Consider the following 16,737-nt stretch of genomic DNA (forward strand, 5'->3'; position numbering starts at 1 on the left):
CTCTGGACGTAACTGCGGCATGTGCTTCCATCATTTGCATATCCTACAGTGGCTCACATAATGTCTAACATATTGGTAGAGATGACACTCAAAGCTGATTCTGTTTAGAGTCTTGATGAATAACAGGTGCCTAGAGGTTGGAGACCATTTATGCCCCATTTTATCACAGGCCCCCTGTTTATTAATTGGAATTCTCCTTGTGTAATCTGTTCAGCAGTAGTGTGATTTAATGCAGCGATGGATGAGATTTCATCCACATTACTGTGTTCCACCAAAGGATTCCTTGAAAGGCAGTTGGTGTCCTTGTGTTTGTGTCCACTTTTGTATACCACAGACATGTCACACTCCTGAAGCCAAAGTGCCCATCTTGCCAGTCAACCAATGGGCCCTTCAGGCTAGTCAGCCAGGAGAGGATGGTGGTGTGTCACAGTGATGTATGGTTTGTCAAATAAATGTGGCCAGAAATTGTTGATGGGCCAAACACTGCAAGGCACGCTTTCTCAATTGTAGAGCAGTTAATCTCTGGTAACATTTCATCTTCAGCACCTTCCTAAATTTGTGTTAGAACAGCCCCCATTTTCAAAACCATTACCATCCATGTGATGTTCTGCCTTGACATTCTCAACACATAATCCTAGGATTGGAGATGATGTTAGCACCTCCTTAAGCACCAGAAAAGATGTCCGCCCCAGTAGCTGAGTGGTCAGCGTGACGGATTGCCGTCCTCTGGGCCTGGGTTCGATTCCCGGCTGGGTCGGAGATTTTCTCCGCTCAGGGACTGGGTGTTGTGTTGTGTTCATCATCATTTCATCCCCATCCGGCGTGCAGGTCGCCCAATGTGGCGCCGAATGTAATAAGACCTGCGCTATGGCGGCCGGACCTGCCCCGCGAGGGGCCTCCCGGCCAATGACGCCAAACGCTCATTTCCATTTACCAGAAAAGATCTTTCTTACTTCTCATTACAGGAAAATTTTGAACCCCCGCCCCCCTCATGCAATACTTCTTGTAATAGACATGCCTTGGTACAGAAGTCCATTATTAATTGATGATAGTATGAGCACATTCCAAGAAAACTTCTCATGTCATGGATGTGCCAAGTCAGAAAATTTGTGAATGTTCTTATTTTCTTTCTGTGGATCAGGATTGGTTCCACCACCATTCAGTAGGTACCCCAAGATTTTTATCTGTTGGGCAATGAAGAGGCACTTTTACAGATTCAGGCAGAGACCAGCAGTCTGAAGACACTTCAACACAGTTATCAGATGGCTTAGATATTTTCAAACATCTTAAAAAATACTGTATTCCAAACAGTAAAACACTCCACACATTAAAGGTATCAAAGCCGGTTTCCATCATGCATTCAAAGGTGGATGGACCATTACATAGTCCAAACAGCATAATGTTAAACTCATAGAGGCCTTCAGGAGTTCTGAAGGCAGTCTTTACCCAGTAAGCCTTACCATCTCAATTTGCCAGTAACCTGTCTCCATGTCCTTAGTGGAGTAATACTTTGCACCTTTCAAGTTACCTAGGGTGTAATCAGAGCATGCCAGTGGATGGGCATCTTTCTTCTTGATTTTATTCAGTCATTGTTAGTCAATGCAGAAATGCCATGTGCCATTCCTCTTCTTCACAAGGATCGCAGGAAGGTGCTCTGAAGGTTCAAAGATGTTATCTTGCAGCATTTTCTCGACTTCCTCCCGGATCATCTGTTGTTCAGTTGGTGGCATCCTATGAGTGCTGGCTAATTGGTGGATGATCCCCAGTGTTGATACGGTGTTCTATCATGGGACTCTTGGTCTGTGTTTTCTCCACTATCCACTATCGATATGAAAGCATATGAAAAATTGACACAGAATGGCTACCACTCACTGATATGGTTCCTTGGCCAGGCTAGATCCTATTGGCAGTTGAGTAGTAGCTTCTTCCCTTACATTGTAGTTGTGGAGCATGATTCTTTGTCAGTGACACCAAACTACCCTTCCTGGACTAGTTCAGTAGTCTCTACACACGTCCCTTTAGGGCTAAGTTTTGACTGCTCATGACAGTGATCCAGATTTCCCAGTGACTACCTTCAATGCTTCTGAAAGTCACTGCTGTGCATATTCCTTTTGTGAGCCTGAACAGCCTTTTGCAATTGACAAAAGCTTTGCAGTTTAACTGAGTATCTCAAAGGATGACAAAAGCCAGTGTTATTTACTACTGCAAAATAACACGGTCTCCAGTGATAAACAACCATCCAGAGCAATCTTCGTTGTGTGTGTGCTTGTTGGAATAGCTTCATCAATATCTAGCTCTTATCTTCCACAGTCTATGACTGCTTATGATGCCTGCAATTCCATCCAAGAATAACATCATGACTATGTTCCCCTAAAGCAACAAATTTGAAAGGCTGAGAGTTATTTGTGCAATACATGCACCTGTCAGCTGGACATATTTTCCATTTTTGACCTTCAGCACAATTGCTTTAGTATCACAAAACATAATCTTCTTTATCTGACAATGTTAAGCATCCAATATTACAAAGTTCCTGATTTGACTAGCGCCCAGGTAGGTTGGCCATCAGTGATGATTCAAACACACAAGTGATACAGAGATGCTTCAGCAGCTCAAATGGGAATCCCTAGAAAGAAAGCAACACTCTTTTTGAGGAAACACTATTGAGAAAATGCAGAGAAATGTTATTTGAAGCTGACTGCAGAGTGATCCTTCGGCCACCATTGTACATGTCATTAAGGGCCATGAAGAAAAGAAAAGAGAAATTAGGGCTCTTATGGAGGCATGTAGATAGTAATTTTTCACTCGCTCTATTTGCAAGTGGAACAGGAAAGGAAATGACTAGTAGTGGTATGGAGTTTCCTCCACCACACACCATACAGTGGCTTGTGGAGTATGTACATACACTATGTGATCAAAAGTATCCGGACACCCCCAAAAACATATGTTTTTCATATTAGGTGCATTGTGCTGCCACCTACTGCCAGGTACTCCATAACAGCAACTTCAGTAGTCATTAGACATTCTGTGAGAACAGAATGGGGCACTCCAAGGTACTCACAGTCTTCGAACATGGTCAGGTAATTGTGTGTTACTTATGTCATACACTTGTATGCGAGGTTTCCACACTCCTAAACACCCTTAGGTCTACTGTTTCTGATGTGATAGTGAAGTGAAAAAACGAAGGGACATGTATAGCACAAAAGTGTACAGGCCAACATCGTCTGCTGGCTGACAGAGACCGCCGACAGTTGAAGAGGGTCGCAATGTGTAATAGGCATACATCTATCCAGACCATCACACATGAATTCCAAACTGCATCAGGATCCACTGCAAGTACTATGACAGTTAGGCAGAAGGTGAGAAAACTTGGATTTCATGGTCGAACAGCTGCTCATAAGCCACACATCACACCGGTAAATGCCAAATGACACCTTGCTTGGTGTAAGGAGCATAAACATTGGATGACTGACCAGTGGAAAAACGTTGTGTGGAGTGACAAATCATGGTACACCCAATGACAGGGTGTGGGTAAGGCGAATGCCCGGTAAACATCATCTGCCACCGTGTGTAGTGCCAACAGTAAAATTCAGAGGCTGTGGTGTTATGGTGTGGTCATGTTTTTCATGGAGGGAGCTGGCACCCCTAGTTGTTTTGCGTGGCACTATCACAGCACAGGCCTACATTGATGTTTTAAGCACCTTCTTGCTTCCCACTGTTGAAGAGCAATTCAGAGATGGTGACAGCAGCTTTGAACACCATCGAGCACCTCTTCATAATGCACGGCCTGTGGTGGAATGGTTACATGACAATAACATCCCTGTAATGGACTAGCCTGGATAGAATCTTGACCTGAATCCTATAGAACACCTTTGGGATGTTTTGGAGCGCTGACTTCGTGCCAGGCCTCACCGACCAACATCGATACCTCTCCTCAGTGCAGCACTCCGTGAAGAATGGGCTTCTATTCCCCAAGAAACCTTCCAGCACGTGATTGAACATATGCCTGCAAGAGTGGAAGCTGTTGTCAAGGCCAAGGGTGGACCAACACCATATTGAATTCCAGCATTACCGATGGAGGGTGCCACGAACTTGTAAGTCATTTTCAGCCAGGTGTCCGCATACTTTTGTCACATGTTGTAGATGTATATGTACATTGATGTCAAAGATCAATACACCTCTTCTTAAACATTTTCTATTATCTTTTGACGTATGGGGATGCCATTCATGGCTGATATCTCTTGTGTACTTGGGCTGGCATTTCTGGCTGCTGTATATTACTCTTTCTTGTCTCTTACCATCTGCCATATGAGAGAGATGAGCTCATGGTGGTCTTTCCGCATTCAGCAATTGGTCATACCTCTTTCATCCAACTCTCTTCTTCTGCGTTTCCTTGATTTTCTGGCACCACTTGATTAATTCCTCTGCCAATGTGAAATCTTTCACTGGAAGAGCATGGTACATTTCTTCTGTGACATGTCAACCGTCAGATTTTGTTGGTGTCTGTCATATTTGAATTTATGGTGTGGCATAGGGCCAAAACATTTTTTTATGTATGGCTGTATTGTTTCCCCATGATGCTGGGCCCTGTTCTTCAGTTGCCTGTTCTAGTTACGGGAAGAGTACTCAGTGTCTTGGTCTGAGCAGTTGTGCCACATTTGTTTGTTGTAGCACTCACCATATGACTGCCAGAGATGCGATTGATCTGAACTTCTTGAAAATATTGTGGCAGAATTTGACCTTTATATGCTGCTTCTCACACTGGAGGCTGACATTAGTGTTTCAATTCAGGTTCTGCATAAATATGTGATTATATGAACAGCCATTATTATTATACAAGATGTTAAAAACTGCCAACTGGCAATTCTCATTCATATTTTCAGTTTCCCTGTTGTCACTTGTAGTGAAAACTGGTGGGTTCCTTAATCAAGACCACAGCTTAATACCAACAGAATAACAAAATGATGATCAGTAACATAACAGGAATCTTTAATGACATTGCTTACAGGAAATACTATTCTTTACAGGTGAATTTGAGTTTGATTCTCCATACTGGGATGACATAAGTGATTCAGCAAAAGATTTCATTAGGCAGTTAATGTGCGTGGATGTTGAAAAACGATATACATGTCGGCAAGCTCTCAAACACCCATGGTAAGTGTAAATTTAAAACTTTTGTATGATGCAATTATATTTCATCAAAATTCTTAATCACTTCATGTTGCCAGCAGAGAGATGTTTGTCTTGTAAAGTAACTTAGGTTAACACATGTTTTACTTCTTTGTGTCTTTTGAAAAAGCCCTTTGAATGTAACATACAAAAATGAAACTGATAGTGTGATATTTGAGCTATTTGGTTGTGAGGCAAGGGTGTCTTGCTTGATTGGCTTGATGTTTAAAGCTTTTGTACAAAGGAGTTCATGAAAGCTCTGACCTGCAACAAAGCTACTTCTCCAATTTGTAAACCACATCATATATTTAGGATTACATCTCCACTCTGATTCAAACCATCTCTTAGTGACACTGACATACAAAGGAAAGGGGCTTCACACACACACATTGGTACTAAAATATAGATGAGGAACATTCTACTAGCCAATGTGTGGATCTTCACCTTTCTTTTTTTTTTTTAAAAAAAAAGGGTGTTTCGCTACTGGGATTCAGATGGATAATGATTGATCCGAATCTTGTGGTGCACCAATATTATGTACTTTAAAAGAACACATTTACATTGTAATAATTTTCCTCAATTTATTGTGTTTCATCATAGTTAATATGTTGTTCACAATGGAACAGATCATATCAACATTTACATCTCATATTTCATGCACTTATGTAGAAACTTGTTATTTTCCTTGAATAAGTTAATCATTACAAGATACATGGGATGGAGTAGGCCATTCTGTGTACTGCAAATGACCTACTTGTTTGTTAGCATCTGAAGTTCTCTCTTCAGTTGACTTTTAGATGACTTACAAAATTTCAGTGTATTACTTGGGCAACTGATGTCCTCACCATATGTAGATATATATGCAACTGATGTTGCAACCTACTGCAGAAAGCAATAGATGTATTGCATATGTGGACTCGCATTCGGGAAGACGACGGTTCAATCCCGCATCCGGCCATCCTGATTTAGGTTTTCCGTGATTTCCCTAAATCGCTCCAGGCAAATGCCGGGATGGTTCATTTCAAAGGGCACGGCCGACTTCCTTCCCCGTCCTTCCCTAACCCGATGAGACCGATGACCTCGCTGTCTGGTCTCCTTCCTCAAAACCAACCAACCTGTATTGCATACTTAAGTGTCTGGAAGGGGAAGGGGTGACGAGGGGGCACTTGTTCATTCTGGAATCTGCATACAGGCTTTTTATTCATTACAGAATTATCACACATTTCTAGCAAAGATTATCAGTGACTGCTGAACATTAGCTTTAATACTGATGAGCCTAATGGGAAATATTGTGACTTCAGCAATCAATACATTTTTTTTTTTTTTTTTTTTATTTTTTTTTTTTTTTTCTACAGCCGGCCGAAGTGGCCGTGCGGTTAAAGGCGCTGCAGTCTGGAACCGCAAGACCGCTGCGGTCGCAGGTTCGAATCCTGCCTCGGGCATGGATGTTTGTGATGTCCTTAGGTTAGTTAGGTTTAACTAGTTCTAAGTTCTAGGGGACTAATGACCTCAGCAGTTGAGTCCCATAGTGCTCAGAGCCATTTGAACCATTTTTTTTTTTTCTACAATTTTCACAGGAAACTATTCAGATTCCTAGAATTGGTGGTGATTGTGTTGCTGTTTGTGGGGACACAACATATTCTATAAACAAGTTTACATCTTAAGGATATTTTCCTGATGAGCTTAAACTGCCTGTGGTAGTTCCAATATACAAAAAGGGAAACAAGTTGTGCATTTATTTCCATAGTACTGGATCCTTCCTTGTTCCTAATAATTAATGACCTGCCATCATTTATTAAATCCAGTAGAGAACTATATGTAAATGATAAAACTTCCCTTCACAGTAGCGATGATTTCAAAAGCCTTAAAACTCTTGTTGCAAAGACAGTTGTTCAGATATGTTTTGGTATAAACAATCCTCCTTGTCCTTCTTTGACATGAACTTGTGCTCAGTCTTTAATGACCTCAATGTTGATGGGCCTTTAAACACTAATCTCCTTTCCTTTTTTTAATAAAGAAAATAGATTCTCACTGAACAAAAATAAGACTCAGTAGATAGTTTTTAGTGTAAAAGACAAGTTTCCATCAGACAGACCAGGTTATGTTAAGTTCTTGGAGGTATATGTAGATGATAAATTATCTCGAGGTCAACATATAAAATATACTAGTTGTAAGTTGTCTAGAGCATTTATTTGTTAAGGTAATTTATGGATTATGTACCTGAAATATGTGCTAGAACATCCTATTTTTCATTTTCCCATAGTACATTATCATATGGTATAGTTTTATGGAGAAACTCTAGTTGTGTGCAAAACATGTTAATACTGCAGAAGAAAGCAATTTTGGCACTCATTGGTTCTTCATATAAGGCACACTGTTTTGTGAAGAAAAACTCATGCATGCATGCAACGAAAGCAACTGTAATCCAACCATTACCAAGGCTGGAAGAAGTGGAACTTTTCATTAGAGAAAAATTAAATCTCGCGCCACAAAATAAGGTAGGCCCATTTAAAAGAACAAATTGGGCAGTTTTACCTACTCCCCTAACAACATTCTTCCCCTTACCTGTAGATGCAGCAGCACCAAGGGTGCCGTCCACATTTACAAGTGATTTGTATACGAGCAATCGTCGTACCTTATTTTGTGGCGCGAGATTTAATTTTTCTCTAATGAAAAGTTCCACTTCTTCCAGCCTTGGTAATGGTTGGATTACTGTTGCTTTCGTTGCATGTAACAGTGCAGGGAGAGCTGGTTTGGAGTCCTTTGAAACTAGGGAGATCTTAGCTTACCGTACTATCCCTGTCTCTGAGGTTATTATCTCTGGTGAGGGTTCCTACTTTATGCCACTTGCCTACTTGCGGAGTATCAATGTAGATGTAGATGTAGATGTATACACACTATGTTTTAAATTGTATAAAGAAGCAATAGATTCATTTGTACTCCATACCACACACTCTAAAGATCAATTAACAGTTACAAACTGCTGGAATACAAATTATTAAACAAGCTTTTACAAACTGTAAAAGATGTAGCAGAACATATGTTCAAACAAACACTGCATAACTGGTTATTTGCAGACCCATTCTGTAATATAAAGCAATTTATCAAATGTAATATAATACTGCAATGTTAATAAGTAGTGTATTGTTTTTTTAATCATCAGTTGTATTGTGCTATGTGTGATATTGTCCACTGCTGTAATGGCCTGCTGCTAATAAAATAATTACAATTAGTATTACCTCAAAAATGAGTCAATACTTTAGATCACATAGTATATTTTACTCAAGGTTGTGACAACAAAGTACTTTTCATATAAAATGTTTTTTGTGCAGGCTTATTATTTAACAATTGACAGAAGCTGGCTAGTTAGGTGGTTTTAAATAAATGACAAGACTGCATACAAATGTACCATCATTCTTGTGTTAATATACTTTCAGTTGCTTACTTATCTCTGTGACAGAGGAATGACGTTCAGACAAAATGAACATTAGTGTACAGTACAAAATAGCAGCATAAAAGGGCTGTGCCAGGCAGAGAATGTGGAGATCTTGATATGGTGGTTGATTTTTTATGGAATAAATGCTGAATCCTATGGCCTATGTTGTCTTATGCTGCCACTCTACATCATATTCTGTCATCTCTCTTTCACTCCAGCTCCTGAAGGAACTTCTAATTCTGAAAGCATGAGTGGCAACATTTAGTCACAACTGATACCATAAATTACATTTGTCTGATATGTTGTATTTCTTTTGGTTAGTTTAAAAATCGTGGTTTCATCAGTTGTAATCAAATGTTGATAATTTTCATTAAAACTGTATAATTTTTAGGATATCTGGCAATGCTGCAAGCAACAAGAACATTCATGGAACTGTATCAGAGCAGCTGAAGAAGAATTTTGCTAAATCACGATGGAAGGTGAGTACAAATAGTATGTCTAATGCAATGTATAAGTCTTGTCAGTAAACTATTTAGACATCTGTTAAACACAGTTGTTCTTAAATTAATCATTTTATACTATTACAAATCTATATATCCAATTCTATGTGTATATGTTATGGATGTAGCTATAGTAATTGTGCCAGTGCCAGTGTTTGTGTTAAAGTGGTATATTTGCCGAAATTGTAAACTTAAGAGCCTGATATAGTAATGAGATGCTGTTAGTAATAACAGTCATCATACAATACAGTTGTGGAATGATTCTTATACTCTATGTATGCCTCTTTTTTTAATTTTTTTATTAGTACTACTGCATTTGTGAAAAAGTGGCTATGGAATCACTATACTTAAAAATTTACTGTAATAAAGCAAAAGCACTTTGTTTTCAAGAGAAGATGTAACAATTAGTGAAGTAATAGTAACCTGGTCAAAAAATATATATATTTTATTGTGACCCTCCTCTTTTAGTTACAAACTTCTTAATAATTCAAACAATACTGTTGTCTGTGAGTAATTAATTTCAAACCATACAAAAATAGTAATACACTTTCTCTTGTTCCACGAATAATTAATTTCAAAAATCTTTCTTATGATAGGTAAACTACAGTTTTGGTTTACATTTTATCGTATAGTAAAAGTAGAAATGTATTCCATAGTATTTTTATTTTTATTCTTTTACTAATTACTTGTGCAAAAAATTTCAGGGAGTTTGTAATTTCTGTGTACAGCTTAACAGTACCCTTACAGCAGCTGCTCACTGTAAAATAGAAGGTCACAATCACAGAAGACACTAAACCTATTGTACATGTGTAATTAGTTGAGAGTTTTTGTATGTTTCTTTCACAGCAATTGATGAACGCTATTGCAATGGTCCACAAGATGCAGAGATTAGCTCTTAATAATTCTAGTAGCATGGAAGTTGATGAAGCACACAAATGTCCCACTATTGAGGAGGAAGTCGAGGGGGAAGAGGAAGGTACTCCGTGTATGAGCCAATTCATTGGATGTTTCAAGCTTTCTAATTTAATTTTATGGCTGTTGACATGGATAATATTATTGTTTTCTGTTGTCAGTGTTGGCATTTAATGGAATGCATAAACCTGAATGCTACTTTTATGTATCCATTACATATTTTGGCTTCATTGCCTGTAACTGCATACTTCCCCTGCATTATAAAGATTTTATTAGCTGTATTTCACATAAATGGAACATTTAATTGTCACTCTTCAATTATTTTAACCAAAGAAATACTTTAGTATGAATATTAGCAGTGTGTCTAGTTCTTTAAAAAAACCCTTCCTCAGTTGTCCAATGAGAATAACATTTATCTGGAATTTTTAAGGATAGAATAATTTAGTTGGTGCATTTTTTCATTTGGGTGAAATATTTATGAAACCCATAACACATCACATGCCAGCGCATGGATTTTGTGGTGTTTGCATATTTTTCTCTGGCATGGCATTTATTTTCTTTGTGTGTGTGTGTGTGTGTGTGTGTGTGCGCATTTGTTTTTGTTTTTGAAACCTAGTGTGTTTTATGTTTGATCCTGCAAGGACTTTTCTTTTGACATTATGGGCTCCTATATGATTTGTAGTTTGTAGGCAACTGTTTCCATAGTTAATGTGATGTAAAAGTGAGACAGAAAGCATTGTCTTCTGCTCAATGCTCGTGGATCTTACTTTATGAAACAGAAGAAACCTTAGTGTGCTATTCTGAATTTATGTGATTGACATAAGTGTGTACAAATTAGTTGGATTCTATAATGCAGAAAAATTTCACATACTTCGAGTTTGAAACTTTAGTGTTCAGTGTCTCAGACACACTCCTCATAAATTTTACAATGTGTGCCCTCTGTACCCCAGTTGCTCTCTCTCTCTCTCTCTCTCTCTCTCTCTCTCTCTCTCTCTCTCTCCTCCACCTTCTCTCACCTTCTGACCTCTCGTTTGTTTACATTTCATTCTTCATTAATATGTTAAGTACACAATAGGTATGCACTACTAAAAAGGATCACATACCAATTTGCAATATAGCTTTTTAACGTATCTAGATCAAACTTTAATCTTTTGTTATTTAATATGTAGTCATTTACTGATATTTCTAAGTTGTCAGACATTAACAATGCCATTGTTTTTACAAAGCAAGAAAATGTGTCAAATTGAGGTCCAGTTAAACATGTATGCTTGACAAATTGAGCCCAAATAATATAAACTATGGTTGAACCATGGACCTTGCCGTTGGTGGGGAGGCTTGCGTGCCTCAGCGATACAGATAGCCGTACCGTAGGTACAACCACAACGGAGGGGTATCTGTTGAGAGGCCAGACAAACGTGTGGTTCCTGAAGAGGGGCAGCAGCCTTTTCAGTAGTTGCAAGGGCAACAGTCTGGATGATTGACTGATCTGCCCTTGTAACAATAACCAAAACGGCCTTGCTGTGCTGGTACTGCGAACGGCTGAAAGAAAGGGGAAACTACGGCCATAATTTTTCCCGAGGGCATGCAGCTTTACTGTATGATTAAATGATGATGGCGTCCTCTTGGGTAAAATATTCCGGAGGTAAAATAGTCCCCCATTCGGATCTCCGGGCGGGGACTACTCAAGAGGATGTCGTTATCAGGAGAAAGAAAACTGGCGTTCTACGGATCGGAGCGTGGAATGTCAGATCCCTTAATCGGGCAGGTAGGTTAGAAAATTTAAAAAGGGAAATGGATAGGTTAAAGTTAGATATAGTGGGAATTAGTGAAGTTCGGTGGCAGGAGGAACAAGACTTCTGGTCAGGTGACTACAGGGTTATAAACACAAAGTCAAATAGGGGTAATGCAGGAGTAGGTTTAATAATGAATAGGAAAATAGGAATGCGGGTAAGCTACTACAAACAGCATAGTGAATGCATTATTGTGGCCAAGATAGATACGAAGCCCACACCTACTACAGTAGTACAAGTTTATATGCCAACTAGCTCTGCAGATGACGAAGAAATTGAAGAAATGTATGATGAAATAAAAGAAATTATTCAGATAGAGAAGGGAGACGAAAATTTAATAGTCATGGGTGACTGGAATTCGAGTGTAGGAAAAGGGAGAGAAGGAAACGTAGTAGGTGAATATGGATTGGGTGGAAGAAATGAAAGAGGAAGCCGCCTGATAGAATTTTGCACAGAGCACAACTTAATCATAGCTAACACTTGGTTTAAGAATCATGATAGAAGGTTGTATACATGGAAGAACCCTGGAGATACTAAAAGGTATCAGATAGATTATATAATGGTAAGACAGAGATTTAGGAACCAGGTTTTAAATTGTAAGACATTTCCAGGGGCAGATGTGGACTCTGACCACAATCTGTTGGTTATGACCTGTAGATTAAAACTGAAGAAACTGCAAAAAGGTGGGAATTTAAGGAGATGGGACCTGGATAAACTGACTAAACCAGAGGTTGTACAGAGTTTCAGGGAGAGCATAAGGGAACAATTGAAAGGAATGAGGGAAAGAAATACAGTAGAAGAAGAATGGGTAGCTCTGAGGGATGAAGTAGTGAAGGCAGCAGACGATCAAGTAGGTAAAAAGAAGAGGGTTAGTAGAAATCCTTGGGTAACAGAAGAAATATTGAATTTAATTGATGAAAGGAGAAAATATAAAAATGCAGTAAATGAAGCAGGCAAAAAGGAATACAAACGTCTCAAAAATGAGATCGACAGGAAGTGCAAACTGGCTAAGCAGGGATGGTTAGAGGACAAATGTAAGGATGTAGAGGCTTATCTCACTAGGGGTAAGATAGATACTGCCTACAGGAAAATTAAAGAGACCTTTGGAGATAAGAGAACCACATGTATGAACATCAAGAGCTCAGATGGAAACCCAGTTCTAAGCAAAGAAGGGAAAGCAGAAAGGTGGAAGGAGTATATAGAGGGTCTATACAAGGGCGATGCACTTGAGGACAATATTATGGAAATGGAAGAGGATGTAGATGAAGATGAAATGGGAGATACGATAGTGCGTGAAGAGTTTGACAGAGCACTGAAGGACCTGAGTCGAAACAAGGCCCCCGGAGTAGACAATATTCCATTGGAACTACTGATGGCCTTGGGAGAGCCAGTCCTGACAAAACTCTACCATCTGGTGAGCAAGATGTACGAAACAGGCGAAATACCCTCAGACTTCAAGAAGAATATAATAATTCCAATTCCAAAGAAAGCAGGTGTTGACAGATGTGAAAATTACCGAACCATCAGTTTAATAAGCCACAGCTGCAAAGTACTAACACGAATTCTTTACAGACGAATGGAAAAACTAGTAGAAGCCGACCTCGGGGAAGATCAGTTTGGATTCCGTAGAAATACTGGAACACGTGAGGCAATACTGACCTTACGACTTATCTTAGAAGAAAGATTAAGGAAAGGCAAACCTACGTTTCTAGCATTTGTAGACTTAGAGAAAGCTTTTGACAATGTTGACTGGAATACTCTCTTTCAAATTCTAAAGGTGGCAGGGGTAAAATACAGGGAGCGAAAGGCTATTTACAACTTGTACAGAAACCAGATGGCAGTTATAAGAGTCGAGGGACATGAAAGGGAAGCAGTGGTTGGGAAGGGAGTGAGACAGGGTTGTAGCCTCTCCCCGATGTTATTCAATCTCTATATTGAGCAAGCAGTAAAGGAAACAAAAGAAAAATTTGGAGTAGGTATTAAAATCCATGGAGAAGAAATAAAAACTTTGAGGTTCGCCGATGACATTGTAATTCTGTCAGAGACAGCAAAGGACTTGGAAGAGCAGTTGAACGGAATGGATGGTGTCTTGAAGGGAGGATATAAGATGAACATCAACAAAAGCAAAACGAGGATAATGGAATGTAGTCGAGTTAAGTCGGGTGATGCTGAGGGTATTAGATTAGGAAATGAGACACTTAAAGTAGTAAAGGAGTTTTGCTATTTGGGGAGCAAAATAACTGATGATGGACGAAGTAGAGAGGATATAAAATGTAGACTGGCAATGGCAAGGAAAGCGTTTCTGAAGAAGAGAAATTTGTTAACATCGAGTATAGATTTAAGTGTCAGGAAGTTATTTCTGAAAGTATTTGTATGGAGTGTAGCCATGTATGGAAGTGAAACATGGACGGTAAATACTTTGGACAAGAAGAGAATAGAAGCTTTTGAAATGTGGTGCTACAGAAGAATGCTGAAGATTAGACGGGTAGATCACATAACTAATGATGAAGTATTGAATAGGATTGGGGAGAAGAGAAGTTTGTGGCACAACTTGACCAGAAGAAGGGATCGGTTGGTAGGACATGTTCTGAGGCATCAAGGGATCACCAATTTAGTATTGGAGGGCAGCGTGGAGGGTAAAAATCGTAGAGGGAGACCAAGAGATGAATACACGAAGCAGATTCAGAAGGATGTAGGTTGCAGTAGGTACTGGGAGATGAAGAAGCTTGCACAGGATAGAGTAGCATGGAGAGCTGCATCAAACCAGTCTCAGGACTGAAGACCACAACAACAACAACATGGTTGTCCTTAATACAAATCATATGTGAATATGATTACATGTTCAGTCAGTCATATATTAGAGAACTATCACATGAAGCCATACATTAGTCTATTAGTTTTAGCATGGTGTACGATTTCAGACACTAGATAATGCTACTCTAACTTATTTAGTGTGCAGTCTATTGCTTAGTGTGTGGGAGACAGATTTTTTAAATTTAGTTTGAACCAATGAATTTTATACTAAAACCAAAATGAATACAAATTTGGTGACTGTTAATATAACTCTGGTTTCAGGCACTTTTTTTATCACTCAGACATAAAATAAATACATCTCTCTGTCTACAAGAGTTAAAAACTATCTGCTCATTTATAAAGTAAGGTTGATCATCAAACTTCCAAAACCATAAACTTTATTTCCTTCTTTATCAGAGAAAAACGAGGAGAAAAGAAAAGGTGTGTGGACTTGTAAAAATAAAACCAGATTGGAAAGCCATTCAGGACACTGGGCACTCACAGAAGCTACTATCAAATGTGAAGAGAAGTGACAACAGTGTGCAACACATGATGTATATAAAAGCTACTGTAGAGGAGATAATGGTCTGCAAATCTGATCTAAGTGAGGATGTTTCCAAGTAAAAATACAAACAGTAACAACATATGGATAGGCAAGACAATAGATATGATTGGTAGTTGCCTATAAAATGATGACTTCAGCAGTGGAACTTACTCTGCATACCACTGCCTCTAAAACTATTACTCCTAGCTGAGTATCAGAACATAAGCCCAACAGAAGATTTCAAAAAGTGAGATATTAGTTTCTAAAAAAAAAAAAAAAAAACAGTAACATTTTGCTTGGTAAAAAAGATCTAACAGTACATGCAATTAGAAGAGGGGGAATATGTGCAAAATTAGGTATGGCTCCTATAATGAAAAACTTAAGACCAAAATTAAACTAAGAAAACAAACAGAAGAGAGTTTTAAGTTAAGGCCTTGGAGTGAAAGGTGAAAGTTACCATAGTAGAATGGTCTCCCCTGAGCAAAGTTTTCAAGTGTTGGTGCTGAAAGAAATAATTAAAATGGCCTCAGTGGTGATTCCCATAGTATTTTGATACTGAGAATTCTTAGGAATAGGGCACAGCATGTCACCAGTAAACAAGGTGATCTAGCTAAGTTGTTCACCTTAGATACTTCTGTAACCATCAAAGAGAATGTACTTCTGATTTCACCCACTTGAACTGTAACAAAATTCTCTCCAAACAATGTATAGTCTCTCATCATAGCCATATTGATAACCACTTTGCTTTTTCAAATGACTGTACAGTAATATCTGCTGCTTGCAGTATATGTCTCAAGTAGTCAAATTCGGCCACCTTCTATTCTCTGAAATCCCATAAGTAGTTTCAGAGAAATTACAAAATTTAAGGTTTAGGATTTTTTCTGTTGTGAACACCAAACCAATTGTTGTTATATGTGAGTGTTCACAATTTCGTACCTAAAGAGGGAAATATGTCACATGGGATAAGGAGGAAATTGTGTTGCACTACCACAGTTTTCATATTAAAAGGACCACAGAGGTTGTAACAATGGAAAATTGTACTGAAATGCAGGAGGATCTGCAGCGAATTGACGCATGGTGCAGGGAATGGCAATTGAATCTCAATGTAGACAAGTGTAATGTGCTGCGAATACACAGAAAGATAGATCCTTTATCATTTAGCTACAAAATAGCAGGTCAGCAACTGGAAGCAGTTAATACCATAAATTATCTGGGAGTACGCATTAGGAGTGATTTAAAATGGAATGATCATATAATGTTGATCGTCGGTAAAGCAGATGCCAGACTGAGATTCATTGGAAGAATCCTAAGGAAATGCAATCCGAAAACAAAGGAAGTAGGTTACAGTACGCTTGTTTGCCCACTGCTTGAATACTGCTCAGCAGTGTGGGATCCGTACCAGATAGGGTTGATAGAAGATATAGAGAAGATCCAATGGAGAGCAGCGCACTTCGTTACAGGATCATTTAGTAATCGCGAAAGCGTTACGGAGATGATAGATAAACTCCAGTGGAAGACTCTGCAGGAGTGACGCTCAGTAACTCGGTACGGGCTTTTGTCAAAGTTTCGAGAACATACCTTCACCGAAGAGTCAAG

At 38.9% G+C, this 16,737-nt stretch overlaps 1 protein-coding gene across 1 annotated transcript in view; it reads left to right on the plus strand.

Moving 5' to 3' along the window:
* LOC126471272 (calcium/calmodulin-dependent protein kinase type 1-like) overlaps positions 1-16,737 on the plus strand; it is a 522,524-nt gene that overhangs the window by 477,462 nt on the left and 28,325 nt on the right. Inside the window, exons 7-8 of the mRNA XM_050099391.1 lie at positions 5,025-5,151; positions 8,994-9,081. Of these exons, the coding sequence (XP_049955348.1) occupies positions 5,025-5,151; positions 8,994-9,081 (215 nt within the window). The remainder of the gene's footprint in view (positions 1-5,024; positions 5,152-8,993; positions 9,082-16,737) is intronic.

The sequence above is a fragment of the Schistocerca serialis genome, chromosome 3 (genome assembly GCF_023864345.2).
Source record: "Schistocerca serialis cubense isolate TAMUIC-IGC-003099 chromosome 3, iqSchSeri2.2, whole genome shotgun sequence".
Classification (NCBI taxonomy): Eukaryota; Metazoa; Arthropoda; class Insecta; order Orthoptera; family Acrididae; genus Schistocerca; species Schistocerca serialis.